This window comes from Eubalaena glacialis, chromosome 3 (genome assembly GCF_028564815.1).
Source record: "Eubalaena glacialis isolate mEubGla1 chromosome 3, mEubGla1.1.hap2.+ XY, whole genome shotgun sequence".
NCBI lineage: Eukaryota > Metazoa > Chordata > Mammalia > Artiodactyla > Balaenidae > Eubalaena > Eubalaena glacialis.
Genome location: NC_083718.1, coordinates 127,014,579 through 127,041,665, shown reverse-complemented (window position 1 = coordinate 127,041,665; position 27,087 = coordinate 127,014,579). Strand labels below are relative to the sequence as shown.

The 27,087-nt window shown below is 35.7% G+C and overlaps 2 protein-coding genes across 16 annotated transcripts in view; one reads left to right on the top strand and one right to left on the bottom strand.

Annotated features, from left to right (window-relative positions):
- The window catches only part of NEXN (nexilin F-actin binding protein), a 56,242-nt gene extending 39,026 nt beyond the window's left edge, over positions 1-17,216 (top strand). For 2 of the 3 annotated variants that reach the window (XM_061183978.1, XM_061183980.1), the window contains exons 9-13: positions 158-355; positions 10,067-10,288; positions 15,377-15,562; positions 15,823-16,180; positions 16,276-17,216. In XM_061183978.1, the coding sequence (XP_061039961.1) occupies positions 158-355; positions 10,067-10,288; positions 15,377-15,562; positions 15,823-16,180; positions 16,276-16,289 (978 nt within the window). In that variant the 3' untranslated portion in view covers positions 16,290-17,216. Of the gene's footprint in view, positions 1-157; positions 356-10,066; positions 10,289-15,376; positions 15,563-15,822 lie in introns of all 3 variants that reach the window. The other variant, XM_061183979.1, reaches the window with a different exon arrangement.
- Positions 17,217-18,549: 1,333 nt separating this feature from the next.
- FUBP1 (far upstream element binding protein 1) overlaps positions 18,550-27,087 on the bottom strand; it is a 34,252-nt gene continuing 25,714 nt past the window's right edge. For 5 of the 13 annotated variants that reach the window (XM_061183988.1, XM_061183989.1, XM_061183990.1 and 2 more), the window contains 2 exons: positions 22,435-22,580; positions 21,546-22,051 (listed from right to left, as the gene is read on the bottom strand). In XM_061183988.1, coding sequence (XP_061039971.1) covers positions 22,043-22,051; positions 22,435-22,580 — 155 coding nt within the window. In that variant the 3' untranslated portion in view covers positions 21,546-22,042. Of the gene's footprint in view, positions 18,854-19,750; positions 19,798-21,542; positions 22,052-22,434; positions 22,581-22,660; positions 22,721-27,087 lie in introns of those variants that run through there. The other 8 variants (XM_061183983.1, XM_061183985.1, XM_061183986.1 and 5 more) reach the window with 5 other exon arrangements.

Genomic DNA, 27,087 nt, shown 5'->3' with positions numbered 1-27,087 from the left:
TCTTACAGTTTCTAATAATTTCTTCTTGTTTATTGTTTTATACTTTTAAAGAGAATTTTTGGTTTTTAGTTCAATGTGAAATCTTTCTATTCAAGAAATATTCCCTTTGTAGTATGTATAATTCTGGCAAGAGTGATAAAAGAATTATTTTAAATAGGTAGTAGATGATGACTCCCCAGAGATGTATAAAACAATCTCTCAAGAATCTCTTACACCGGGAAAACTAGAAATTAATTTTGAAGAATTATTAAAACAAAAAATGGAAGAAGAAAGACGACGAACAGAGGAGGAACGGAAGCATAAGCTAGAGATGGAAAAACAGGAATTTGAACAACTGAGACAAGAAATGGGAGAGGTAAGACTTTAAGAAATGTCCATTTTTATTCTGCAAATATTTATTAATCTCAGCATTTCACATGCATTACCTTACAATAACTTTCTAAGTATTATTATTCACATAAAGGACACTCCTATGAGGCACTTGGTACAAGTTTCAGCATAGTTGAGTGTACCTTTCCAGCCTGCTATAACTCTACTCCTTCTTGCTAGTTTGAAAAATATATAAGATTCCAAGTGACTGAGATATTACTGTAGTACGTAAGTAAATATTTCTTCCTATATACCTCACAATTGTGTGAGATTACACCATGATTGAGAACTGTCATTCTAGAGTACTTAATATACCCATTTATACTTATTTTCCTTGAAACAGAATTAAACTGATAATCAAAATAAGAAAAAACTATAAGAGTACCATGGATGCTAATAAGAACATCAGTTTGGCAAGTCTTTGACTAGTTTTACAGGCATACTGCATTTCATTGTGCTTCACTTTATTGCACTTTGCAGGTACTGCACTTTTCACAAATTGAAGGTCTGTGGCAACCCTGCATGGAGCAAGTCTGTTGCCACCATTTTTCCAACAGCATTTGCTCACTTTGTGTCTCTGTGTCACATTTTGGTAATTCTCTCAATATTTCAAACTTTTTCATTATTATTATATTTGTTATGGTGATCTGTGATCAGTGATCTTCATTGTTACTATTGTAGTTGTTTGGGGGCACCACAAACTGCTCCCATATAAGATGGTAAACTTAATCGATAAATGTGTATGTTCTGACTGCTTCACTGACCGGCTGTTTGCCCATCTCTTTCCCTCTCTTCGGGCCTACCTGTTCCCTTACACAACAGTATTGAAATTAGGCCAATTAACGGTCTCTGAGTGTTTAAGTGAAAGTCAGAGTCGCACATCTCTCCCTTTACACTTGGCCAAGAAGCAATTTGTCTCACTTTAAATTAAGCTAGCAAGATTAAGCTTAGTGAGGAAGGAACGTCAAAAGCTGAGATAGATAGGCCAAAATCTAGGCCTCTTGTGCCAAACCATTAGCCAAGATGTGAATGCAAAGGAAAAGTTCTTGAAGGAAATTATAAGTGCTACTCCAGTGAACACACGAATGATAAGAAAGTGGAACAGCCTTACTGTCGATGTGGAAAAAGTTTTAGTGGTCTGGATAGAAGGTCACATAAGCCACAACATTCCCTTAAGCCAAAGCCTACTCCAGAGCAAGGCCGTAACTCTCTTCAATTCTATGAAGACTGAGAGATGAGGAAGCTGCAGAAGAAAAGTCTGAAGCTAGCAGAGGTTGCTTCTTGAAGTTTAAGGAAAGAAGCCGTCTCTGTAACATAAAAGTGCAAGGTGAAACAGCAAGTGCTGTTGTAGAGGCTGCAGCAAGTTATGCAGAAGATCTAAGATAATCAAAATGAAGGTGGCTCCACTAAACAGTAGATTTTCAATGTAGACAAACAGGCTTGTATTGGAAGAAGATGCCATCTAGGACTTTTTTATCTAGAGAGGAGAAGTCAATGCCTGGCTTCAAAGCTTCAAAAGACAGGCTGACTCTCTTGTTATGGGCTAACATAGCTGGTGACTTTAAATTGAAGCCAATGCTTATTTACCATTCTGAAAATCCTAGGGTCCTTAAGAATTATGCTAAATCTACTTTGCCAGTGCTCTATAAATGGAACAGAGAACCTAGATATAGCAATCTATTGACAACCTGGTTTACTGAATGTTTAAAGCCCACTGTTAAGACCTACTGCTCAGAAAAAAAGATTCCTTTAAAATATTACTGCTCATTAATAGTGCACCTGAAAGAAACTTCTCTAGGAGGAAACACAAGAGAAGGAAAAGACCTACAGTAACAAACCCAAAACAATTAAGAAAATGGTAATAGGAACATACATATTGATAATTACCTTAAATGTAAATGGATTAAATGCTCCAACCAAAAGACACAGACTGGCTGAATGGATACAAAAACAAGACCCTTATATATGCTGTCTACAAGAGACCCACTTCAGACCTTAGGACACATACAGACTGAAAGTGAGGGGATGGAAAAAGATATTCCATGCAAATGGAAATCAAAAGAAAGCTGGAGTAGCAATTCTCATATCAGACAAAATAAACTTTAAAATAAAGACTATTACAAGAGACAATGAAGGACACTATATAATGATCAAAGGATCAATCCAAGAAGAAGATATAACAATTGTAAATATTTATGCACCCAACATAGGAGCACCTCAATACATAAGGCAAAGGCTAACAGCCATAAAAGGGGAAATCGACAGTAACACAATCATAGTAGGGGACTTTAACACCCCACTTTCACCAATGGACAGATCATCCAAAATGAAAATAAATAAGGAAACACAAGCTTTAAATGATACATTAAACAAGATGGACTTAATTGATATTTATAGGGCATTCCATCCAAAAACAACAGAATACACTTTCTTCTCAAGTGCTCATGGAACATTCTCCAGGATAGATCATATATTGGGTCACAAATCAAGCCTTGGTAAATTTAAGAAAATTGAAATCGTATCAAGTATCTTTTCTGACCACAACGCTATGAGACTAGATATCAATTAGAGGAAAAAATCTGTAAGAAATACAAACACATGGAGGCTAAACAATACACTACTTAATAACCAAGAGATCACTGAAGAAATCAAAGAGGAAATCAAAGAATACCTAGAAACAAATGACAATGAAAGTACGACGACCCAAAACCTATGGGATGCAGCAAAAGCAGTTCTAAGAGGGAAGTTTATGGCAATACAATCCTACCTTAAGAAACAAGAAACATCTCAAATAAACAACCTAACCTTACACCTAAATCAATTAGAGAAAGAAGAAAAAACCCCCAAAGTTAGCAGAAGGAAAGAAATCATAAAGATCAGATCAGAAATAAGTAAAAAAGAAATGAAGGAAACAATAGCAAAGATCAATAAAACTAAAAGCTGGTTCTTTGAGAAGATAAACAAAATTAATAAATCATTATCCAGACTCATCAAGAAAAAAAGGGAGAAGACTCAAATCAATAGAATTAGAAATGAAAAAGGAGAAGTAACAACTGACACTGCAGAAATACAAAGGATGATGAGAGATTACTACAAGCAACTATATGCCAATAAAATGGACAACTTGGAAGAAATGGACAAATTCTTAGAAAAGCACAACCTTCTGAGACTGAACCAGGAAGAAATAGAAAATATAAACAGACCAATCACAAGCACTGAAATTGAGACTGTGATTAAAACTCTTCAAACAAACAAAGGCCCAGGACCAGATGGCTTCACAAGCAAATTCTATCAAACATTTAGAGAAGAGCTAACACCTATCCTTCTCAAACTCTTCCAAAATATAGCAGAGGGAGGAACACTCCCAAACTCATTCTATGAGGCCACTATCACCCTGATACCAAAACCAGACAAAGATGTCACAAAGAAAGAAAACTACAAGCCAATATCACTGATGAACATAGATGCAAAACTCCTCAACAAAATACTAGCAAACAGAATCCAACAGCACATTAAAAGGATCATACACCATGATCAAGTGGGGTTTATCCCAAGAATGCAAGGATTCTTCAATATACGCAAATCAATCAATGTGATACACCATACTAACAAACTGAAGAATAAAACCCATATGATCATCTCAATAGATGCAGAAAAAGCTTTCGACAAAATTCAACACCCATTTATGATAAAAACCCTCCAGAAAGTAGGCATAGAGGGAACTTATCTCAACATAATAAAGGCCACATATGACAAACCCACAGCCAACATCGTTCTCAATGGTGAAAAACTGAAATCATTTCCACTAAGATCAGGAACAAGACAAGGTTGCCCACTCTCACCACTGTTATTCAACATAGTTTTGGAAGTTTTACCCACAGCAATCAGAGAAGAAAAATAAATAAAAGGAATCCAAATCGGAAAAGAAGAAGTAAACCTGTCACTGTTTGCAGATGACATGATGCTAAACATAGAGAACCCTAAAGATGCTACCAGAAAACTACTAGAGCTAATCAATGAATTTGGTAAAGTAGCAGGATACAAAATTAATGCACAGAAATCTCTTGCATTCCTATACACTAATGATGAAAAATCTGAAAGAGAAATTAAGGAAACACTCCCATTTACCATTGCAGCAAAAAGAATAAAATACCTAGGAATAAACCCACCCAAGGAGACAAAAGACCTGTATGCAGAAAACTATAAGACACTGATGAAAGAAATTAAAGATGATACAAACAGATGGAGAGATATACCATGTTCTTGGATTGGAAGAATCAACATTGTGAAAATGACTATACTACCCAAAGCAATCTACAGATTCAGTGCAGTCCCTATCAAACTACCAATGGCATTTTTCACAGAACTAGAACAAAAAATGTCACAATTTGTATGGAAACACAAAAGACCCCGAATAGCCAAAGCAATCTTCAGAAAGAAAAAGGGAGCTGGAGGAATCAGGCTGCCTGACTTCAGACTATACTACAAAGCTACAGTAATCAAGACAGTATGGTACTGGCACAAAAACAGAAATATAGATCAGTGGAACAGGATAGAAAGCCCAGAGATAAACCCACGCACATATGGTAACCTTATTTTTGATAAAGGAGTCAAGAATATACAATGGAGAAAAGAGAGCCTCTTCAATAAGTGGTGCTGGGAAAACTGGACAGCTACATGTAAAAGAATGAAATTAGAACACTCCCTAACACCATACACAAAAATAAACTCAAAATGGATTAAAGACCTAAATGGAAGGCCAGACACTATCAAACTCTTAGGGGAGAACATAGGCAGAACACTCTATGACATAAATCACAGCAAAATCCTTTTTGACCCACCTCCTAGAGAAATGGAAATAAAAACAAAAATAAACAAATGGGACCTAATGAAACTTAAAAGCTTTTGCACAGCAAAGGAAAACATAAACAAGATGAAAAGACAACCTTCAGAATGGGAGAAAATATTTGCAAATGAAGCAACTAACAAAGGATTAATCTCCAAAATTTACAAGCAGCTCATCCAGCTCAATATCATAAAAACAATCAACCCAGTCCAAAAATGGGCAGAAGACCTAAACTGACATTTCTCCAAAGAAGATATACAGATAGCCAACAAATACATGAAAGAATGCTCAATATCACTAATCATTAGAGAAATGCAAATCAAAACTACAATGAGTTATCACCTCACACCGGTCAGAATGGCCATCATCAAAAAATCTACAAACGATAAATGCTGGAGAGGGTGTGGAGAAAAGGGACCCCTCTTGCACTGTTAGTGGGAATGTAAATTAGTACAGCCACTATGGAGAACAGTATGGAGGTTCCTTAAAAAACTAAAAATAGAACTAACATACGACCCATATAATCCCACTACTGGGCATATACCCTGAGAAAACCATAATTCAAAAAGAGTCATGTACCACAATGTTCATTGCAGCTCTATTTACAATAGCCAGGACATGGAAGCAACCTAAGTGTCCATCGACAGATGAATGGATAAAGAAGATGTGGCACATATATCCAATGGAATATTACTCAGCCATAAAAAGAAACGAAATTGAGTTATTTGTAGTGAGGTGGATGGACCTAGAGTCTGTCATACAGAGTGAAGTAAGTCAGAAAGAGAAAAACAAATACCATATGCTAACACATATATATGGAATCTAAAAAAAAAAAAAATGGTTATGAAGAACCTGGGGGCAGAACAAGAATAAAGACGCAGACGTAGATAATGGACTTGAGGACACGGGGAGGGGGAAGGGTAAGCTGGGACGAAGTGAGAGAGTGGCATGGACTTATATATACTACCAAATGTAAAGTAGATAGCTATTGGGAAGTAACTGCATAGCACAGGGAGATCAGCTCGGTGCTTTGTGACCACCTAGAGGGGTCGGATAGGGATGGTGGGAGGGAGACGCAGGAGGGAGGAGATATGGGGATGTATGTATATGTATAGCTAATTCACTTTGTTATAAAGCAGAAACTAACACACCATTGTAAAGCAGTTATACTCCAATAAAGATATTAAAAAAAACAAATAGTGCACCTGATCACCCAAGAGCTCTGATGGAGATTTGTGACGATATTAATGTTGTTTTCATGCCTGCTAGCACAGAATACATTCTGCAGCCCATGGATCAAAAAGTAGTTTCTACTTTCAAGTCTTATTATTGAAGAAATAACGTTTTGTAAGGCTATAGCTGCCATAGATCGTGATTCCTCCGATGGATATGGACAAAATCAATTAAAAACCTTCTGGATAGGATTCAACATTCCAGGTACCATTAAGAATATTTGTGATTCATGGGAAGAGGTCAAAATATCAAATTCACAGGAGTTTAGAAAAAGTTGATTTCAACCCTCATGGATGACTTTGAGGGGTTCAAGGCTTCAGTGGAGGAAGTAAGTGAAGATGTGGAAATAGCAAGAGAACTAGAATTAGAAGTGGAGTCTGAAGATGTGAATGAATTGCTGCAATCTCATGATAAAACTAATGAATGAGGAGTTGCTTCTTATGGATGAAAAAAGAAAGTGATTTTAACACTTCACAGCAAGGCCCTCTCTTCAGTTCTATGAAGGCTGGGAGATGAGGAAGCTACTCCTGGTGAAGGTGCTGTGAAGATTGTTAAAATGACAGCAAAGGATTTAGAATATTACATAAACTTAGTTGATAAAGCACCAGCAGAGTTTTAGAAGACTGACTCCAATTTTGTAAGAAATTCTACTGCGGGTACAATGCTATCAAAGAGCATTGCAAGCTACAGAGACATCGTTCACAAAAGAAAGAGTCAATTGATGCGGCAAACTTCATTGTTGTCTTATTTTAAGAAACTGCCACAGCTGCCCCAGCCTCAGCAATTAACACCCTGATCAGTCAGCAGCCATCAACACTGAGGCAAGACTGTCCAACAGCAAAAAGATTACAACTCACTGAAGGCTCAGGTGATGGTTAGCAATTTATAGCAATATTTTAAAGTTAAGGTATGTACATTATTTTTTTAGACATAATGCTATTGCACACAATAGACTACAGTATAGTGTAAACGTAACTTTTATATGCACTGGGAAACCAAAAATTTCATGTGACTCACTTTATTAAGATATTCGCTTTATTACAGTGGTCTGGAATTGAATTCCCAATATCTCCAAGGTATGCCTGTATTTTATTAAATTATTCTAAGATAGAATTTTGATACTATTAAATACCTTAGTATGGTTTCACCAGCATTGAAATGAATTTAAAAAATACATACATAGGGACTTCCCTGGTGCTGTAGTGGTTAAGAATCAGCCTGCCAATGCACGGGACATGGGTTCGAGCCCTGGTCCGGGAAGATCCCACATGCCGCGGAGCAACTAAGCCTGTGAGCCATAATTACTGAGCCTGCGCTCTAGAGCCCGCGAGCCACAACTACTGAAGCCTGTGTGCTGCAACTACTGAAGCCCGCGTGCCTAGATCCTGTGCTCCACAACAAGAGAAGCCACTGCAACGAGAAGCCCGCGCACCGCAACGAAGAGCAGCCCCCGCTCGCCGCAACTAGAGAAAGCCGCACACAGCAACAAAGACCCAACACAGCCAAAATAAATAAATAAATAAATAATTTTAAAAATACATATATACACATACATATCTATAGACTCTACAGGGCTAGCTTCATGAGCATGCAACTTGTGCCCTCACAGGACCCCATGCTCAGAAGGGGCACACTTAGGATTTAGTGCTCTGAGGTTGCCTTTAAGATTTTAAATAAGTTTATCTTTGAACTTGTGTGTGTTGTAATTGAAAGTTGGTTGGACAGTGGAGCCTGCACTAGAGTCTCGGAGCCTTGGCTCACCCACTCCACGTGATGTCTCCGTGCTTCCTCATGGTGGGCTCTCAGCAGCCCTCTTCTTACCTCCTGATGTCCTAGGACCCTGTCTAACCTTCGCCTTCCTAACCCTGAACACTGCTTCCCTCCATCTGGATGGCCAACCAGTTACACAGGCAGAAGTGGGGAGGGTGAGGGAGGAGGCCAGCATTCCACTGTCACTCTTGGCCTCCAGCTGGGCAGGGGGCCCTAGCAGCAACACGAACAGCAGTGTCGGGGATGAGTGCACAACCCCATTACTTGGGGTGAGGCGAGCAGTGGCTTTCCCAGCCTAAGTAGGATTGGCAGTGATATGGCATGTTTGGTAGGTGACTTGGTGGGGGCCCCTTGCCAACTCCTGATCTAGGAACCGAGTGGGTTCCTTCACAGAGGTTGCAATCTCTTAGAAGTTGCCTCTTTGTCATGGGTTGGAGCAATGGGACTGTGGGGATATTTACTTCCTTGCCCAGGTCAACCAAGAGACTATAAATGCTGCATAAATATATAGTTAATAAGAATATATAATGAATATGCTGTAGGAAAATACTGCAAGGTGTACCCTCAGAATTTTTTAAAAATGTAATAGCATTTATTTTATAAAGGAAGCTGAAAATGAATTGTCTGTCTAGAAAAACAAAGTAAATTAGAATGTATTTTAGTAATACTATTGAGAAGTAATCTAATTCATATATGGCAGGGTGTAATTGTCTGACATTCTGATGCTACTAAGTGACTCTGGGAGTTTTCAAACAAGTAGAATGCCAGTTCCAAGATTACATAGATCATAACTGATTAGTTCAACCATTAATTTTGATCAGAGTGATGTGGGAACCATTGTGATATGATGTGATGTCATAACTTTGTTAATTTCTGGTATTTTAGGAGTTGCCCATTTTCACCCACATAGACAAAAAAGTGGAGGTAGTATAAAGGAATAAACTTTTTTTTCCCTTTGTTGAACCAAGAAATTAAGCCTCATGTCAACATCATCCACTGTGACTCTTCCCGCACCCCACCCTGCCCAGTCCCACCTTTTTTTTTTCTCTGCCTAGAACTCTAGGTCTTCCCAGGAGAAGTGTACCAGGAATAACTGCAATATTCTACCACTCCATTAGGGTTTAGTGTAAGAAGAATACAAAGAAAAGGGAAAGACAAGGGAAAGGAACCTGAATAAAAAGTATTCAAGATAAAATGGTATAAAGAATTGGAACCCAATTTTTGTTGACTCATCTTTCTTGGCAGAATATAAAATTGAGAATACAAGTGATATGTAGCAAAATGTAGGGATTTTACCACACTATATCTGTAGAAATGCTTAATTCAGTTGAGTTATTAAGAGTAATATTTAACTTTGACTATCATCAAATCAAAGGCAGGAGGAATTTTAGAGATACTGTGGCTCTATATAGAGATGAAAAACTCATGTCCAGTGGACTAAGTGACCAGGCAAAAGGCCACACAGTATGAGAGTCAGAACTATTGACTCCTAGCCCAGTATTTTTTGAATTTTCTTTACCTTCCCCTAAACAAAGGTCTTCCTACAATTCCTAGTAAAAGCTAATCTTGACATACATATTTTACTTTTAGCAGGTTATAATGGAATGTTAATGAGGTTTTGAGCCATAGTCCCTAATTAAATAGTATTTTAAATGAAATAAGATGTTATCTACAGTCTTAAATTTGTAGCACTACTTCTAATTAGTAAATTTAGGCACTGTGTTTAGGGAGGAAGTTATTTAACATTTAGTTTTGGCTTCAAATAAGAAATAGTGAACTTTCTGGATGGTTTATTGTACAAACTAATTTTCTGGTATTTAATGTATAAAAATCTTAATTTTTTTGAAGGAAGAAGAAGAAAATGAAACCTTTGAACTGAGCAGGGAATATGAAGAATTAATCAAATTGAAAAGGAGTGGCTCTATTCAAGCTAAAAATCTGAAAAGCAAGTTTGAAAAAATTGGACAATTGTCTGAAAAACAAATACAGAAAAAGATAGAAGAAGAACGAGCAAGAAGAAGAGCAATTGACCTTGAAATTAAAGAGCGAGAAGCAGAAAACTTCCATGAGGTATACTGTTTTATATTTAACAGTTATAGTTCAGTCATGATGATGAACTTAACAGAAATAACATTGACTTTGAAATAAGTGTTGGAATTTACAGTTAACCCTCAGGGTATATAATAATCTGGGAACTAAATAGCAAAAGCACATTAAGATCTTAAGAGACTTTGAAAGATTTCCCTACTCTAGCATTGTTCCAAAATGACTTTTATTAAGAATTAAAGCCTACAGTGAACATCAAATGGTTCACTTTAGCAAAAATAGCTCAGAAATATTTATTGGCACAAGTTCTGCTTGGAATCAGTAGAACCAGTGTATATTAAACTCCAGAGATGATTCATACCTACTTTCTTAAAAGATGAGGCCAACAAAGCCTATATGATATGTTCAAAGTCATGCCAATCATTCAGTGGCAGAGCCTAAATCAGAATTCAGGTGACATGAATTTGAAGTACCTCCATATGTAAAGTAAGGAGGCACTCACTAGATGACCTATAATGTCCCTTCCAGCTTAAGGACTAGTTCCATGATTATGAATATTGGTCTAAATAAGATCTGGGAAACTTATTCTGTCAAAATTGCCATTTTATGTTATATTTAACATATATTCTTCTAAAAATTGATTTTCATCATATATTTAACTATAAAACAGGTATGGGAATTTGGGAGGGCCTTCAGAGGAGATTGGTGAATAAAAAGAATGATTAAACTATGGGCAAATTCCAGGACTATAAGCAATTCATTATTATTGAGACAAGTAGAGTGCAAGCACAGCAAAAGATGACGAAGACCCAAGCACAGGCAAGATGACCCATCTTAGATGCCATGTTAAGGAACTTTGTTTTATTGGGGTGCAATGAAGGGATTTTTAAAACATGGAATGATATTATCAAATAGGCATCTTTATCGCAAGATCATGCTGAAGCTAAAGATGGCTTTAGATTTATGCATTAAAAAATTATTTGAAAGCCTACTATGTTCTGGGGACTGTTCTGACACTGGGACTACATTGGTGAATAAACCTGCAGTCCTTGCTCATATGGTGTTTAGAATCTAACAGGTGTGGGGCAGGAGACAGGGGATGGAAAACAATGATTGGGTAGTAAATAAAAGCTATGGAGATTAACAAAGCAGGGTAAAAGACTATAGAGTATGTGGTACAATTTTGTACAGGGTGGTCAGAGAAAACATGAGGATTTGAACTAGAACTGGAATGGAAACGACTGATAAGTATGTAGGATACAAAATTGGCAAGACTTAGCTTGGGAATGGTGGTGGAGAGGAATCAAAGTGACTGGGTATACTAGGTAATAGGGGAACATAGGAGTTTGGTAGGCAGAGAAGTCACAAGCTAGACAAATGGAGATGCTGTAGAACATCCAGATATCAATTAAATTGATATGCATCAGAACTTACTGCAACATACACAAAAACATAAGGACTTAGGGACTGGGTTATAAACCATTTTGTCACAGCTAAAAACTAATGCCATTGCTATTTTTAGTATCTTCTATGTTTGGCCCCATGTTAAGTTTTGGGTACATAAAAGTGAATATAATATGCCTTCAAGAAATCCAGCCTAATGAGATGTATGAAAACAATTAAAATTGTCATTAAGTGCTAATATAGTTATGTATTTAGTGTTATGGGATCAAGTAGTATGTAATCAGTATTCCTAGGAGATGTTTAACAGGGCTGAGAAAATGACATTTTAGCTGAATGTGAAGGTTGAATAGAAGTTTCAGTTAAAAAGGAAAAGCATTCCAGATTGGAAGGACAATGTGAGTCAACACGAAGGTTGTAAAACTTTATCTGGCAGAGTGGAAAATAGGTTCAAAGGAAAGGTTCATATAATAATAGGCGATAGGATAAAAAGTTGTAAAACTAGGTTGCAGCTAGCTGAAGGGCCTTTTTAACCTTGTGGGCACTATAATCCGGGAACAATGTTAATAATCACGTTTTTTTTGGCTGCATTGGGTCTTTGTTGCTGCGCGCTCTTTCTCTAGTTGCGGCGAGTGGGAGCTACTCTTTGTTGCAGTGCGTGGGCTTCTTATTGCGGTGGCTTGTCTTGTTGCAGAGCACGGTCTTCGTGGCACGCGTGCTCAGTAGTTGTGGCTCACGGGCTCTAGAGCGCAGGCTCAGTAGTCGTGGCACACGGGCTTAGTTGCTCCGCGGCATGTGGGAACTTCCCGGACCAGGGCTCAAACCCGTGTCCCCTGCATTGGCAGGCGGATTCTTAACCACCGCGCCACCAGGGAAGCCCAAATAATCAGTTTTAAGACAGAGTAATAAAAGGCTTGTTTACAGAATCCTGGGATCATGGAGGATAAACTGGAAGATGATCATGAAGTTGGGGGCAAGGGAGAAAAACTGACCCAACTTTAACAAAACTGAGTTACAGGCAGATGGTTGCTGAGAAGCTTAACATTACTTCAAGATTACCAGGGAAACTAGAAGATGCTACAGAGAATTCAGGAGGTCAGGAGAGGAGGGAGGGGTGAATAAACTGTTTTGGACCTGTGAAGTTTGAGCTATATTTGGAAAGGTAATGGCAGTCTGAAACACAGGTACTGGGCTCAGAGAAGAGGCAGGAGCTACAGATTGTTTCAAAGTATAGATGTAGATAAAGCCATCTTGAGAGTTAATAGTTGGAAGGTGAATGATAAAACTCTGGAGAACACCAACATTAAATGGATGGATGGCCCACAAGATCAGTTGATTCTTTAGAGACAAATCACAGAAGGTAAAGCATTTAAATAAGCATCCATGTGCTTCCTTTTTTTTTTTTTTTTTAAAGGTAGTGAAACCTCAGAGCAGTGATACCTAGTCCTATAAAATTTGTAGGTAAAATAAATTGAGGTAGGTGGCTTCTTGTTTTAATGCTATTACTGACTCTTCTATAAAAGGATATGAGATTAGGACCTGGCTGATCTTCTGTAATCCATGAGGATGTCCTAAATTGAGTTTCCAGAATCTGACATTCCTCCTATCATATCCCTCTAGATTAAGGGTCACTGAGCTCCTGTGTTAGCATAGTTTTGGCAGAGTATAATCAACTTCCAGAGTAGGATCTTCCCCTCCCATCTGATCATATATTTGTTTTCCTCTTTTAGAAAATGCCTTCTCTTTATGTTCCAGACACCTTTCAAGGCTTAACTCATTCATGTAACCTTACCTAATCTAAGAATTCCATCCCAGCTCCTGTAGCCCTTAACCTGTACCAACATTTGGTAGGTAAACCACTTAACTGCCGTAGTGTGTTTGACATTCTAGTTAGATTTTACAATAAGGTGCACTCCAAAGCCATTTCTTGCGTTTTTATCTCAAATTTATTGCCTATTTGGGTTGCCTGTAATATCCACGTGCTGGGAGTATCAATGCCCTGCTAAGAATGCACCTAGAGAACAAAGATCATTCCACTTACGTGACTCTCTTAGTAGATTCATTTCCTGGAAACACTTTTAACCTGGCTTTTCAGGGATTCAAGAAAAGGCAACTGTACTCAATAACTGAAAGACTGTTCATGAACTTTCTCCCAGTTAACTTATGATGAATCCTTTTAATGATTATTTTCTAAAGGCAGGTTTGAGGTAACTAAATGAGTAACAGTTATGAATTTACACAAACTTTTATCCAAAAATCCAGAAGGCAAGTTATTAACCAGGAGGGATTCAGTCAGAATAGCAGTTATTGTACCTGCTGAAATATCCTATCTTGAGGATTTATTTTGTAAGCAAAGAATAACATTAACTGTTTAAGTCTGAACAAAGAGGTCCATTTTTCTTTCCATGTAAGTCTCAGAAAAGCCTGCTGAGATTAAAACTGCAGTTTAATACTTTGCTTGTTAAGCAAGCAAACCATTGTTTAACATGTACTTTTTACCCTATCCTTTAAATATAATAATAAACAATCATATCAACACTGTTCATTAACAGTAACGGTAGTCAGGCTTTGTTTATCCACTGAAGGTTAAATAATGGCGTTAACAATAGAATTTACCCATTAGGTCTCTGGTTGTGTCTGATGTTCTAGCACTTTCCAGTATCAAGTAAAAATTTGATTCAGGAGAACCAGAAAAACTATCCAACTTACTTTTAACTCCTCCTTCTACATTCATTGGAGCTGCGGTGCAACACCTCAAACTAATGTAAAACATTGATGAACCAAGATTTTTCTTATACAGGCAGTTATTTTACAGCTTGTTTCAAAATTTCCTTTATTGGTTGCACGTGGTACCTGGAAGCAATTTCCTCATAGTACAGTGAAATATAAATGGTGGGATTTCCAGATAGACCCACAAGAGTCTAAGCAGTTTAGAAACCAAGAGTCGACTACAACTAAAGTACTTTTGAAAGCATGGATTAACTGTACCCATAAGACCCCACTCTACTAAAACTGCTCTCAAAAGGCCAGTGAGTGACCTCATCATCACCAAATTGGTTTTACAGACTCACACTATTTGACAGTTTAAATTCTGCTCTTAAATTACCCCCTTATTTTCATGGCTTCCAGCTCTCACCCCTAAACAGACTGACTCAGAACCATACTTCACCTCAATGATTTTCCCAAGTTCCAGCCATTGCCTCTTTCAATAGTTGTCTCCCTTTTTATTCTACCTGCAAACATTCTTTGCCACTGCTCATCAATAAATTATTTGTTGAATGGACTTCATCTCAGTTATTAACAAAGAAGAGTGAGGAAGGAAATCATGAAGTGGGAAATAACAGAAATTACATTTCTGTATTATGTAGTAGGGTGAAGAGTGATACGGAAACTCTTACGAGAAGGAAGTATTTTAATAATTGTTAACAATGTATCATATCCTCACCCTTTTCTGTTACTCAGTATCAACAAGCACCGAGATTTGGTTGGGCAAATAAATACACCGGGACTCCAGAGATAATGCATGATCTTTACACTGGGAGAAAAGGATTCCAATAGTTAAGAAAATAGTTCACAAGTGAAACTTTCATCTTTCCCAAATTGGGAAAATCTCCATGTTATTTTGTGCCTAGACATCTTCAGAACTATTAACATCTCAGTTCTTGTTGGTTTTTAGAAAACAATTCTTATTCTTGGCCCATTTTTGTAAAGGAAGAAGATGTTGATATCAAGCCTGCAAAAAAAAGTGAGGCTCCATTTACTCATAAAGTGAATATGAAAGCTAGATTTGAACGAATGGCTAAGGCAAGAGAAGAAGAAGAACAAAGAAGAATTGAAGAGCAAAAGTTATTACGCATGCAGTTTGAACAAAAGGAAATTGATGCAGCACTACAAAAGGTACCAGGCTTACATTTCCTTTATTTTCCAAAGATGACCTTTTAGAAACAATGAAGTTTTATGAGGAGGTATTAAAAAAACATTTTAATAGTTTTCAAGTAACTGAAATGTTTTATAAAATACTTTGTAGTAAGCATACTTACATGTTCTTTACTTTGGGGGGAAAAATATATTTACCTCCAAATTCTATTACTAAACCACTGTCCTGAAAATAGTACTATAGTATAAATGCCAAATTGAATGCACTTATTTTATTATAGAAAAGAGAAGAGGAGGAAGAAGAAGAGGGTAGCAACATGAATGGCTCCACCATTGAAGATGAAGAGCAAACCAGATCAGGAGCTCCGTGGTTTAAGAAGCCTCTAAAAAACACATCGGTTGTAGACAGTGAGCCAGTTAGATTTACTGTTAAAGTAACAGGAGAACCCAAACCAGAAATTACATGGTGGTTTGAAGGAGAAATATTGCAGGATGGAGAAGACTATCAATATATTGAAAGAGGAGAAACTTACTGTCTTTATTTACCAGAAACCTTCCCAGAAGATGAAGGAGAGTATATGTGTAAAGCAGTGAACAATAAAGGCTCTGCAGCTAGTACCTGCATTCTTACCATTGAAAGTAAGAATTAATCACTCTTTGAATCTAGAACTTTTATTCTATTTTAAAATGTTTTCCTTTAAAAAAAAAAATTACTTTTCTTCTCTCTTTTTTAGCTGACGACTACTAGGTCCCCTTCCCTCTCCCTGGAACACACCCTCTCTCTCCGACTTTCTTACTGCATCCATCCTTTCTGTGGCGGGGCCAGAAAAGGAAACTGGAAGTGCCACTATGCTGACTTCTCTCATTCCTTTCCCCAACAGTCTTCACAACACAAGCTCGTCTGAAAAGTACCTCCTTCCTTTTCAAATGAGCACCAGATTCACATTACCCAGTATACATTAATGTGTAATTTAATAAGGCCAAGTGGGAAATTTACTCAATTATTTCTATCAGAACCTATACAAAGGCTGTGTATTTCCCATGTTTACAGCAATTATGTTTTAAAAAATCATAAATCGGACATATTTTGCATGAAAGAATACCACTTATAAGCTATTCACACCTAAAATTAGTCTGAAATAGCTGAGTTAAGGAATTTGGAACCTATCGATTTGAGTGGGCTTTTTTCCTCAGTAGTTTATCATTTTGGTTGTTGTAGTTTCAGAGTCTTTCTGAAGCAGAGATATAAGGGGGTAGGGGTGTCATTTCTCCCTCTGTGTGGAGAAAACAAAAAAAATTAAAGACTTTTAAGAAACAATTGCCAGAGTAAATCTGATGGAAACCACTGCCTAATACAGAGTTCTGAGTGTTGAGAATATCAAACGTACTTTTCAAATGTGTGTGATATATATTCAAGCTTATAAAGCAAATTTATGTTGTGACCTTGCCTGAACAAATTATATTTTAATGAGAAAACTTTGTATTAATAGTTCATGCAGGAGAAAACAATTTTAACACAATCAAAGATTTCAAGATCTAGAATTAGATTTAGGGAAAAATGGCACAATCTTAAATTTTGAGTTTTTAAAGTGAGTTTGTAAATAATTAGCAACCATGTACTAATCAAGTTGTTTTATATTTTAACTGTCTGGAAGACAATTTTATTTTACAATGTAAACCCATATAATAAAGTCACTTCTGTATTTAAAAAAAAGTCTTTCAGTATTTTAGAAAAGAGACCAACATTCCCTTATAGTATTCACCAATGTACATTTATTTTTTTATTGAGGAAACCATAATCCATACAAAATTACAGCAATCATGTACCCTTTTACATACAATGGTATTAAAGCAAACTCTAAACCACAGTTTGTAAAGTATTCAATTTACCTCAAGTCCAAGCTGCATCTCCCTAAGACACTGTTCCCATCACAGTAGCCATTTTAAGCCAATCTTCTTTTTACACGGGTAGTTTCTGTAGAGAACACTTTTCTCAGGACGAAAATGCATTGAGCATGCATAAGAAAAAATATATATATATGTGCAAATACATTTAAGAGTTTCTATAGGGGTATCACTGAAGAAAATAAAATCCTGGGACTTATTTGCTTTCTTAAAAGCACCAATTAAAAAAAATCCCTCAAAAGTTTACACTGTGGCAAGAAAACTCAAGTGACTAAACAAAAAATAAGGTTATTTTCAGAGTCAAAATTATCTTTAACTAGGTATTGTTAAAATACATTTTAAAGTGAGGCAGAATTTTCAGAAAATAAAGACATCTTCATTAATTAGTAATTTCTACAACCTTATTCTAGACAACATAACTTTGCAGGTAGAAGTGGTTCTCCTGGCAGAGTATTCAAACAAATGTTACCACTTTGAATACATTTCTATTTCCCTCTTAAGGTACTCTGTTTACTCCTATCCAAACCCACTCCTGTAAATTAACTACTAAGGTATCTGTCTAAGGATGTATTTTACAATGCTCATAAACAACTAGTATTAAACCACTAGTTTTAGTATTAAAACCATTTTCATTAATTAAAAAGTATACTTCCCATTTCTAAAAGAAACATCAAACCATAAGAATTCTAAGTACCACCACACTAAGAAATCTTAAAAACAAAAACACATTGTCAAGTTTAAGTGCTAAATAAAATAAATCAATTTCAAGCTAAACATTCTTTCTACCACTCCTAACATCCATTGCATTCAAATCAACTGGCTCACCTTTTCTGCTTTCCATTTATTTCAAGGTTAAGATTAGCGCCATTTAAAAAATGCTTGCAGTATCAGTGAAGGCTTATGATAATAAAAAAAATTCTCATGAGATAGAAACAATGCCCCAATATCTATTAGCATTCATATGTATTTTCTTTTATAAAAATGCAAACTACAACTAACCAAAACTTGACAGGCTCTTAAGGTTCAAAGAGCTCCTTAATATTATCAATCTTAACATACCTATCATTGACTATTAAAACACACATACACACACATAAATGTGGTGCAATAACTATATAACTTTCAAAATTTAACAGTTCATGGAACATTTAAGATCAAGTGAATAGCACTTTAAAATGAAAAGTGATCAAAGCAGGTACATTACACCCTATACCATATATTATGTATGGGAAAACATTTCATTTTTCTCAATTATGATTTGCCAATTTTACCTTCTACATTGAGCCCTTCTATGGTCCATGCTCATCGGCTCACCAATGGCATACACTCAAAGGATTCCTCTTATGGGTAACTATCTCAGGACCTGATTTTATGAGCTATGATTTGGTGCTTGCAGCATCTTCAGCACTGTGTGTGAAAATGAAGGCAGTATTTTTGAATATTTTTCTTTGTTGCAAAGATAAGCAGGAGTTTTAAAAGGATCAGCACATTTTAGAAATCGAATAAACAAAACTGGTATGATGCTGCTTTAATACATTCATCTTAACTCAAAATATGTACCAGTTAAAATCATCTATAAGAACACACAAACATTTTAAACTGGCAAAAAATAAAATAAATGCAGTGTCAGTTATTAAAGTATTATAAACCAGAAAAATATTGGTTGCTATACAGATTATGAAAGGTTATTTGCTATACAGTTAACATTTCACTGATGCACATGCCTTTACCAAAACATACTGCCAGTATTTATAATTTTTTCCTTTTTTCAGTAAAAAACTTATGAAAACTGAATTGTCTAAAAAAAAATTCATAATGAAATTCTTGACCCATAATGTCCTTACTGAATTACTACAGTTCAAGAATAAGAAAAAAAATAAAGACTCCATAGCTTTGGAGGGCAAAGAAAATGTCTTGTCAATCATAAACAGATTGTGAAGGCTGTTGAAGTTTCTGACCAAATGATTTCCTAAATCTTGAAAACTATGTAATTGTCCTTTTTAAAATTTTAACAATTCTTCTATATTTGGGAAAAGTTCGGATGTAGTTTAATTACAGCAGCAATCTACTCATCATTTTTTCCCGTTTTAATTTAAAAAATTAAAATAAAAAACATTACCCAGAAATGTAAACAGTTGTTTGAACAACTTAAAGACTTTCCACTGAAATGGTAGCATAAATAACAAAATACACTTTGGGGAAGCAGTAGCAGATTGCTTTTGAATACACAACCACAAAAACCTCACAGGGACAACATTAATGTACTGAAATATTTATTTATATATGTCCTTAGGTTGTGCTTACCTGTTGCTTTTTGCAGCAGAACCTAAGGTGGAAGGTCTGGGAAGGCACTGTGAAGTATAAATAATTGCACTGTTTGCAATTAATAAAGATTTTAAACCTTAAATGAATCAAAATCAACAGCCTCCAATTTGTGAGTTATGATATTGAATCCAACTGAACTATCTCTTCAGTTTAATTAATAAATGTACCACTTTCCTAAAAGTTCATCTATAAAACAGTATCATGCAAAATACTGAAACTGTTCACATCAATACCCTACTCTTAAAGATAACAGATAACTCCTTAACTATTAAACTTGAAGCTAGAACTACATATCCATATCTAAATAAGGGTAAGGGAAGTCACTCTAGGTTCTATAAAACAGTCAAAAAACATTTCAAAACATCTACAATGAACTGTACTGCTATTTTTCTACCCTATAAGTAATCTCAACATTTATGTCCTTGCACATCTTTCTTTATAGTATATTCAGAACAGCAAATGGTGCTCCCCCACCAATGAAAGAACTAGTCTGTATATTTAGGAAATGGTGTTAAAACCACTACATTGCTTAATATTTGCAAACTGAAAACCACTCTGTCTGATACATTTCAAGTCTTTCATATTAATATATAAGATATGCATGTTTTACACTGAAAAACAATATATTTTAGGAGCACCAATGAGTAATACTATTCAACTTTGTTAACGATCAGTTTTCTTTAGCTATAGCTAAAGCATATCAAAAATACTTACCCATTAAGCTCACTTTAAAAAAAAATACAGACCTATGAATTATTCTATGTTAAATTAAGAAGCAGTTATGGTTTTCCAAGATATAAGCACTGTATTCCAACATAATATTCACACAAAGTATGGCATTTGCATTATGTGGAACATTGACAAAAAGATACTGTTGCAGTTCATCAATTTGTCATTCTGATGTACTTACAGTGCAATGCTCCTTGAAGGAACACAATCAAGGATGATACACAGCACAGTCCTCCTCACCCCTACAGAGCTAGTTCTATACTGGCTGGATCAAACCTGCACTTCAACAGACAACGGCAAGACAGACTGTATTTGCATGTAGTCTAATATATTAATATGCAAAGAGCCAACAAATACGCAAAGAGTAAAACAATGGATTTCAACAAAATATCAGAACTTCAGCATGAGTGTTATAGAGTAATAAAATGATTTCAAGTACATAAAAAAATTAAGTTGATTCAATGATTGGACTTGTGCATTTACAAAACAAAGCTTATCTATACTGCAAAAAGAAAAAAAAAGAAAAAAAGAAAAAAAAAGCTTGAACATTTTCATACCCCAATAATGTTTCAATGGCAGATGCACTGTAGCTATACTTTTTGCATACTACTTTTTCTACCCTAAATTTAGAAAGAAACACTCTAATATTGTATACATTTGCAAGAGCTGCTTTACATGAAAAAACTGTTCTTATTATAGACTAATCATATTCACTATCCGAAAACTGTTTAAAATTAGTTATGCTGAAACAGTCTTGGAAATCAAGTAATTATCAAATTAAAAACAGAAAGGTTAACTGTTATAGCAGCAGTACAGGTCTGAAACAGTGGTCATGTATAAAAGGAAATTTCACTGTTAATGCAATGGAAGTATGCCAAAAGATCACTGTACACACATGCAGTTTTTAATCAAACAGAAGGGGAAAAAAATGAAGATATCAGGATTACTTGTGCTGAAACAGCCAAATACAATAAATGGAAAAGATCCTCCAATCTACTACTATACTGCAAGGGGGAAAGAAACATGCCAGTGTTTAAAAACTCAAATTAATATTTCATGGGGAAAGCTTATATATTTGTGTATATGTATCTTAATTTATCATTGCTAAGAAATTATGAATCCTTTAAATACCCACATATCCAACTTACCGACACAGGAGGTTTCATATCATTTATTGTAAAGCACAAAACAGGCATTTTAAAAGTGAAAGTATACATTGAAAAAAGTACATTTATATCACAAAGCATTGACCACATAATAGTTGCAAATACATTTGCTGGAATGTGTACATCTACACTAAATACTAAAAACAAACCAATTTTCATTTCTACACAGAAATATTAACCTCCTATCAGTAGTGATAGATATTTTGTACATTTTCAAAAAAAAAAAAGAAAAAAAAGAAAGAAAGAAAGAAAGAAAAAACACTATTTTAAACCAAAAACAAAATTAAGATCTTCATCAAGCCGTCTGCATCCATATATTTAACAAAGGTTTTTTTCCCCCACACAATGAAGCAAATACTGTATTGTCCACTTCTTATTATTGGCCCTGTGCAGAAGAGATACATAAGAAATACACAAAAAGTTAAAGAAAATCCTTTAAATGGAGCTAACTCAGGAGTGAATCCTTTAAGAAAGAAAAACTGGTTAATATAAATGGTGGTGGCTTCTTGCATGATTTGCAAATCCCTGGGGGAAAAAAATTTATTTTTAAAATCAAAGGCATTATAGAGATATCTAGCACTCAGATGCCAGAAAGCATTGTAAAAAACAAACAAACAAACAAAAAAACCCAAACAATATACCACAGTACTTCATTTAGTTATACTTTGCCTGATAAAAATTTAAAAGGCAAACATAATCCCAGACAACAGTAAACATGCAGAGAACAAGACTGGAGTTGAAATCAACACATTAGCAAATTTATTATACCTGAGGTGCTGGAGGATGCTGTGGCATTCCCTGGGGACTTGTCTGGGCGTAGTAGGCTGCTTGTTGTCTATAGTACTCAGCCCAGGCTGCACTATAATCTGGCTGACCACCTGGTGGAGCACCAGTAGGGGCAGGAACTGCTTGACCTTTGAGAAAACAAAACAACTTTGTTGCTGTAACCACAATTAAAAGCCCCAAAGAATCTCAGTTCTAATAAAAACAATACCTTGCTTCTTGTAATATTCCTCCCAAGCCTTTGAATAATCTTGTGTCTGCCCTTGTTGACCTAAAAAAAACCCCCTAAATTTTAATACAAAATTATATCCACTGTAAGTACAGGTTATAAAGACAAAAGCACAGAGGGTCAGAATTGCTCTTGTTTTATTTTAAATATTCAGTAGTGTCAGAAAACTACTCTGTAATTAAAAAAAAAAAATCTAAATGCTCTTTTATTTTCTTTTTGCCTTATACTAATCATAACTTTTAGTTCTGGAGCATCACTATTAATAAAAAACAAAGCCATCCACATAGTTTTAACTAAGATAGGTAAACATTTAGGCATAATCTCGATTCAATTACAGAATTTATGAACTATTAATGTTCTAAATTCAGTCTGGAACAGCAGTCCACGGTTCCCCAGTGGTGATGCTGGGAGGAATGGATGGACCACTATTCTTTTTTTGTTTTCTTATCCATTTGGATTTGTTACACTACCAATTTTAAATAAAATGCAAATCTTCAATGGAGAAAAAGAACATTTTTTGAGGAAAAAAACCCACTTAAAAGCTATTATTTAAAGACTTCATTATTTTAAGATCTGGCCAACATTTTTGTTTCCTGATAAGTAACCTATAAACTACATGTATAAACACTAATCTTCAAGATATCTTTTAATATGACATTTAAAGTTTTAATATGCTGTGTCCAAATTACAACACAATTTTATTAAAAATAACTTGATGAAGGACATAAAGAATAATCACTACTGAAGAGGTTCTAAGAAGCAAAATCAATGAAACACAAAGCTCAACAGCTTGCACAAGCACGTTCTTCTAGGTGACTTTCTGGAATTAAGAGACTAAAGAGACATACTCAAATGCGATGCATGAACCTTGAATGGTCTCTGGATTTAAAAAACAAAATAAAAACAAGCCCCCCCACAAAAACAGAAATATAGATCAATGGAACAGGATAGAAAGCCCAGAAATAAGCCCACGCACATGTGGTCACCTTATCTTTGATAAAGGAGGCAAGCATATACAGTGGAGAAAAGACAGCCTCTTCAATAAGTGGTGCTGGGAAAACTGGACAGGTACATGTAGAAGTATGAAATTAGAACACTCCCTGACACCATACACAAAAATAAACTCAAAATGGATTAAAGACCTAAGTGTAAGGCCAGACACTATCAAACTCTTAGAGGAAAACATAGGCAGAACACTCTATGACATAAATCACAGCAAGATCCTTTTTGACCCAGCTCCTAGAGAAATGGAAATAAAAACACAAATAAACAAATGGGACCTAATGAAACTGAAAAGCTTTTGCACAGCAAAGGAAACCATAAACAAGACCAAAAGACAACCCTCAGAATGGGAGAAAATATTTGCAAATGAAGCAACTGACAAAGGATTAATCTCCAAGATTTACAAGCAGCTCATGCAGCTCAATAACAAAAAAACGAACAACCCAATCCAAAAATGGGCAGAAGACCTAAATAGACATTTCTCCAAAGAAGATATACAGATTGCCAACAGACACATGAAAGAATGCTCAACATCATTAATCATTAGAGAAATGCAAATCAAAACTACAATGAGGTATCATCTCACACCGGTCAGAATGGCCATCATCAAAAAATCTAGAAACAATAAATGCTGGAGAGGGTGTGGAGAAAAGGGAACACTCTTGCACTGTTGGTGGGAATGTAAATTGATACAGCCACTATGGAGAACAGTATGGAGGTTCCTTAAAAAACTAAAAATAGAACTACCATACGACCCAGCAATCCCACTACTGGGCATATACCCTGAGAAAACCATAATTCAGAAAGAGTCATGTACCAAAATATTCATTGCAGCTCTGTTTACAATAGCCAGGACATGGAAGCAACCTAGGTGTCCATCATCGGATGAATGGATAAAGAAGATGTGGCACATATATACAATGGAATATTACTCAGCCATAAAAAGAAATGAAATGGAGGTGTTTGTAATGAGGTGGATGGAGTTAGAGTCTGTCATACAAAGTGAAGTAAGTCAGAAAGAGAGAAACAAATACAGTATGCTAACACATATATATGGAATCTAAGGGAAAAAAAAAAAAAAAAGGTCATGAAGAACCTAGTGGCAAGATGGGAATAAAGACACAGACCTACTAGAGAATGGACTTGAGGATATGGGGAGGGGGAGGGGTGAGATGTGACAGGGTGAGAGAGTGTCATGGACATATATACACTACCAAATGTAAAATAGATAGCTAGTGGGAAGCAGCCGCATAGCACAGGGAGATCAGCTCGGTGCTTTGTGACCACCTAGAGGGGTGGGATAGGGAGGGTGGGAGGGAGGGAGATATGGGAAGAGATATGAGAACATATGTACATGTATAACTGATTCACTTTGTTATAAAGCAGAAACTAACACACCATTGTAAAGCAATTATACTTCAATAAAGATGTTTAAAAAAAAAAAAAAAGCCCCCCCAACACACAAATAGCTACAAAAGACATTTTTTCTGACAACCAGGGAAACTTAAATATGTTGATATTATTGAAAATTTATTTAGAGCAACAGTTGGCAACTTACTCTGAAATGGCTCAGGCACCAAAAAAAGTATACATACAAAGTACATGTCGCAAACTTTTTGAAAATGGTCAATCTGGATAGGAAATATAAACATGGGTGTTCGCTGTACTATTTTTCCAATTTTCTGAAGGTATAAAAAAATTTGAAATCAAAAGTTGGAGAGAAAGAGAACCTGAGTTTTCCTATTTAACTCCTTTATTTGAAAAAAATTTTATTTAGTTTGTAATTCATTTGACTTTATGAAATTATTACAGCTAGACAAAAAATACTGGCAAAAAGCTGTTTTTATGTTTGTTAGATGTTGCCAACAAGACAACTTTATAGTTTTACAAAGTGGTCTATTCACCATCACAAATTGGTCAAAGAATAAAAGCAACTGAGTAAATAAAAATTTAAGATTTATGACTAACTTAAAAAATGCAAGAAACTCCCCCCTACTTATATGGGCAACAGCACAGAGAAATCCCATATATACTGTAAACAAAATTCTCACACTTTTGTTTTCCATACTCTTTTCAAAGAGGAAGTGAGTCTAACATTTTGATCTTATGAGGAGACACAATTCAAGTAAATCTAAAACCAGTTTCAGTATTTAGACAACTGCCAAATATCTTGGTATCAATAGTAATAAAACCATACAACATTTTCTTACAAACTGCACACTTGAAAACTTGCTGACTTGAGGCCAAACTTATTTAAGACAGCAACAATTTCCACTTCAGGTTTACAAATGGAACTAAACCTCATTGTTAAGAGATACTCATATTTTAGAGGCAAAAAAATAACAGTATCAGGGAGACATCTCAAGAAAATTCATCAAACTCAAATGTTCCCTGAAAAACACCCCCCATCCCAAACTCAAATATCCCTGTGGAAAGCTAAAAGTAAACATGTTAGACTCTAAGAAAAATAAACAGTTGGTTAAGTAAGTCATCAACATTTGACATGCCAATCTTGAAAGCGTCCATAGAAAAACTCATTCCACTCCTATGTGAAGGGCAAATGTCATTCTTTTTGCCCAGGTGAAAGCAGGGAAAGAACTCTTCCTATCTAATCTATTTATGTTTTGGCTCTTCCCCTAGCCTCTTGCCCTTTGGAAAGGCATGTCCTTAACTTGTTCCCTTTATTCTTCTCCTCAGTTCAAAAACTGTTTTGATATGAGATAATTTAGTAGAACAATACTTAACATTTACATGTAACTTTACAGTGTATAAAGTCTTAATTTCATTTCATTCAAGAGATAAGACTTGTCCTAGAGTTCACATGTAACATTCTATTACAGCCCAAGAGACAGCCTTGCTTGATTTCACCCTCAGTTATTTCTCCATACACCTGCATCTTTCCCATAACCATTCTCGCCCGGCTCTTTTAGGCTAGGTACCTACCATATGCTAAGGGTTCAGAGTCCACCAAATCAGTGCTTAACATTAAAAGGGACTCCGCCTCAAGTCAAACTTATCCCAAAATGCCTTCATTTACTTTCCTCCAAATAGAAACTGCCTGTCTCTATTTTGAAACCCTATTTCTCTTTAGGGTGTTTACTTTTTTACAAAAGTTCCCTTCATTCTAGTTTCAAAAGCACCCACATCCAGACTGCTGTCATTCCTTATAGGACAGCGATATGAATTCCTTAAAGTTTCTGTCTTTAACCCTCCAGAATCTCATCTTTAAGAATTTCTCTCTTAAGTTCTCTTCATGCTAATCTAGGTAATTTACAATTGTTTCAGAAAACAAAGTTAATTTAAAAACTCATCTGTTTCAAGAGACTTTTATTTATTAATAAGCAAACTGACAAATCTACAGTGTTAGTGGGGATTTTCTGTTCTTAACAGAAAAGGCTGAAATGGCT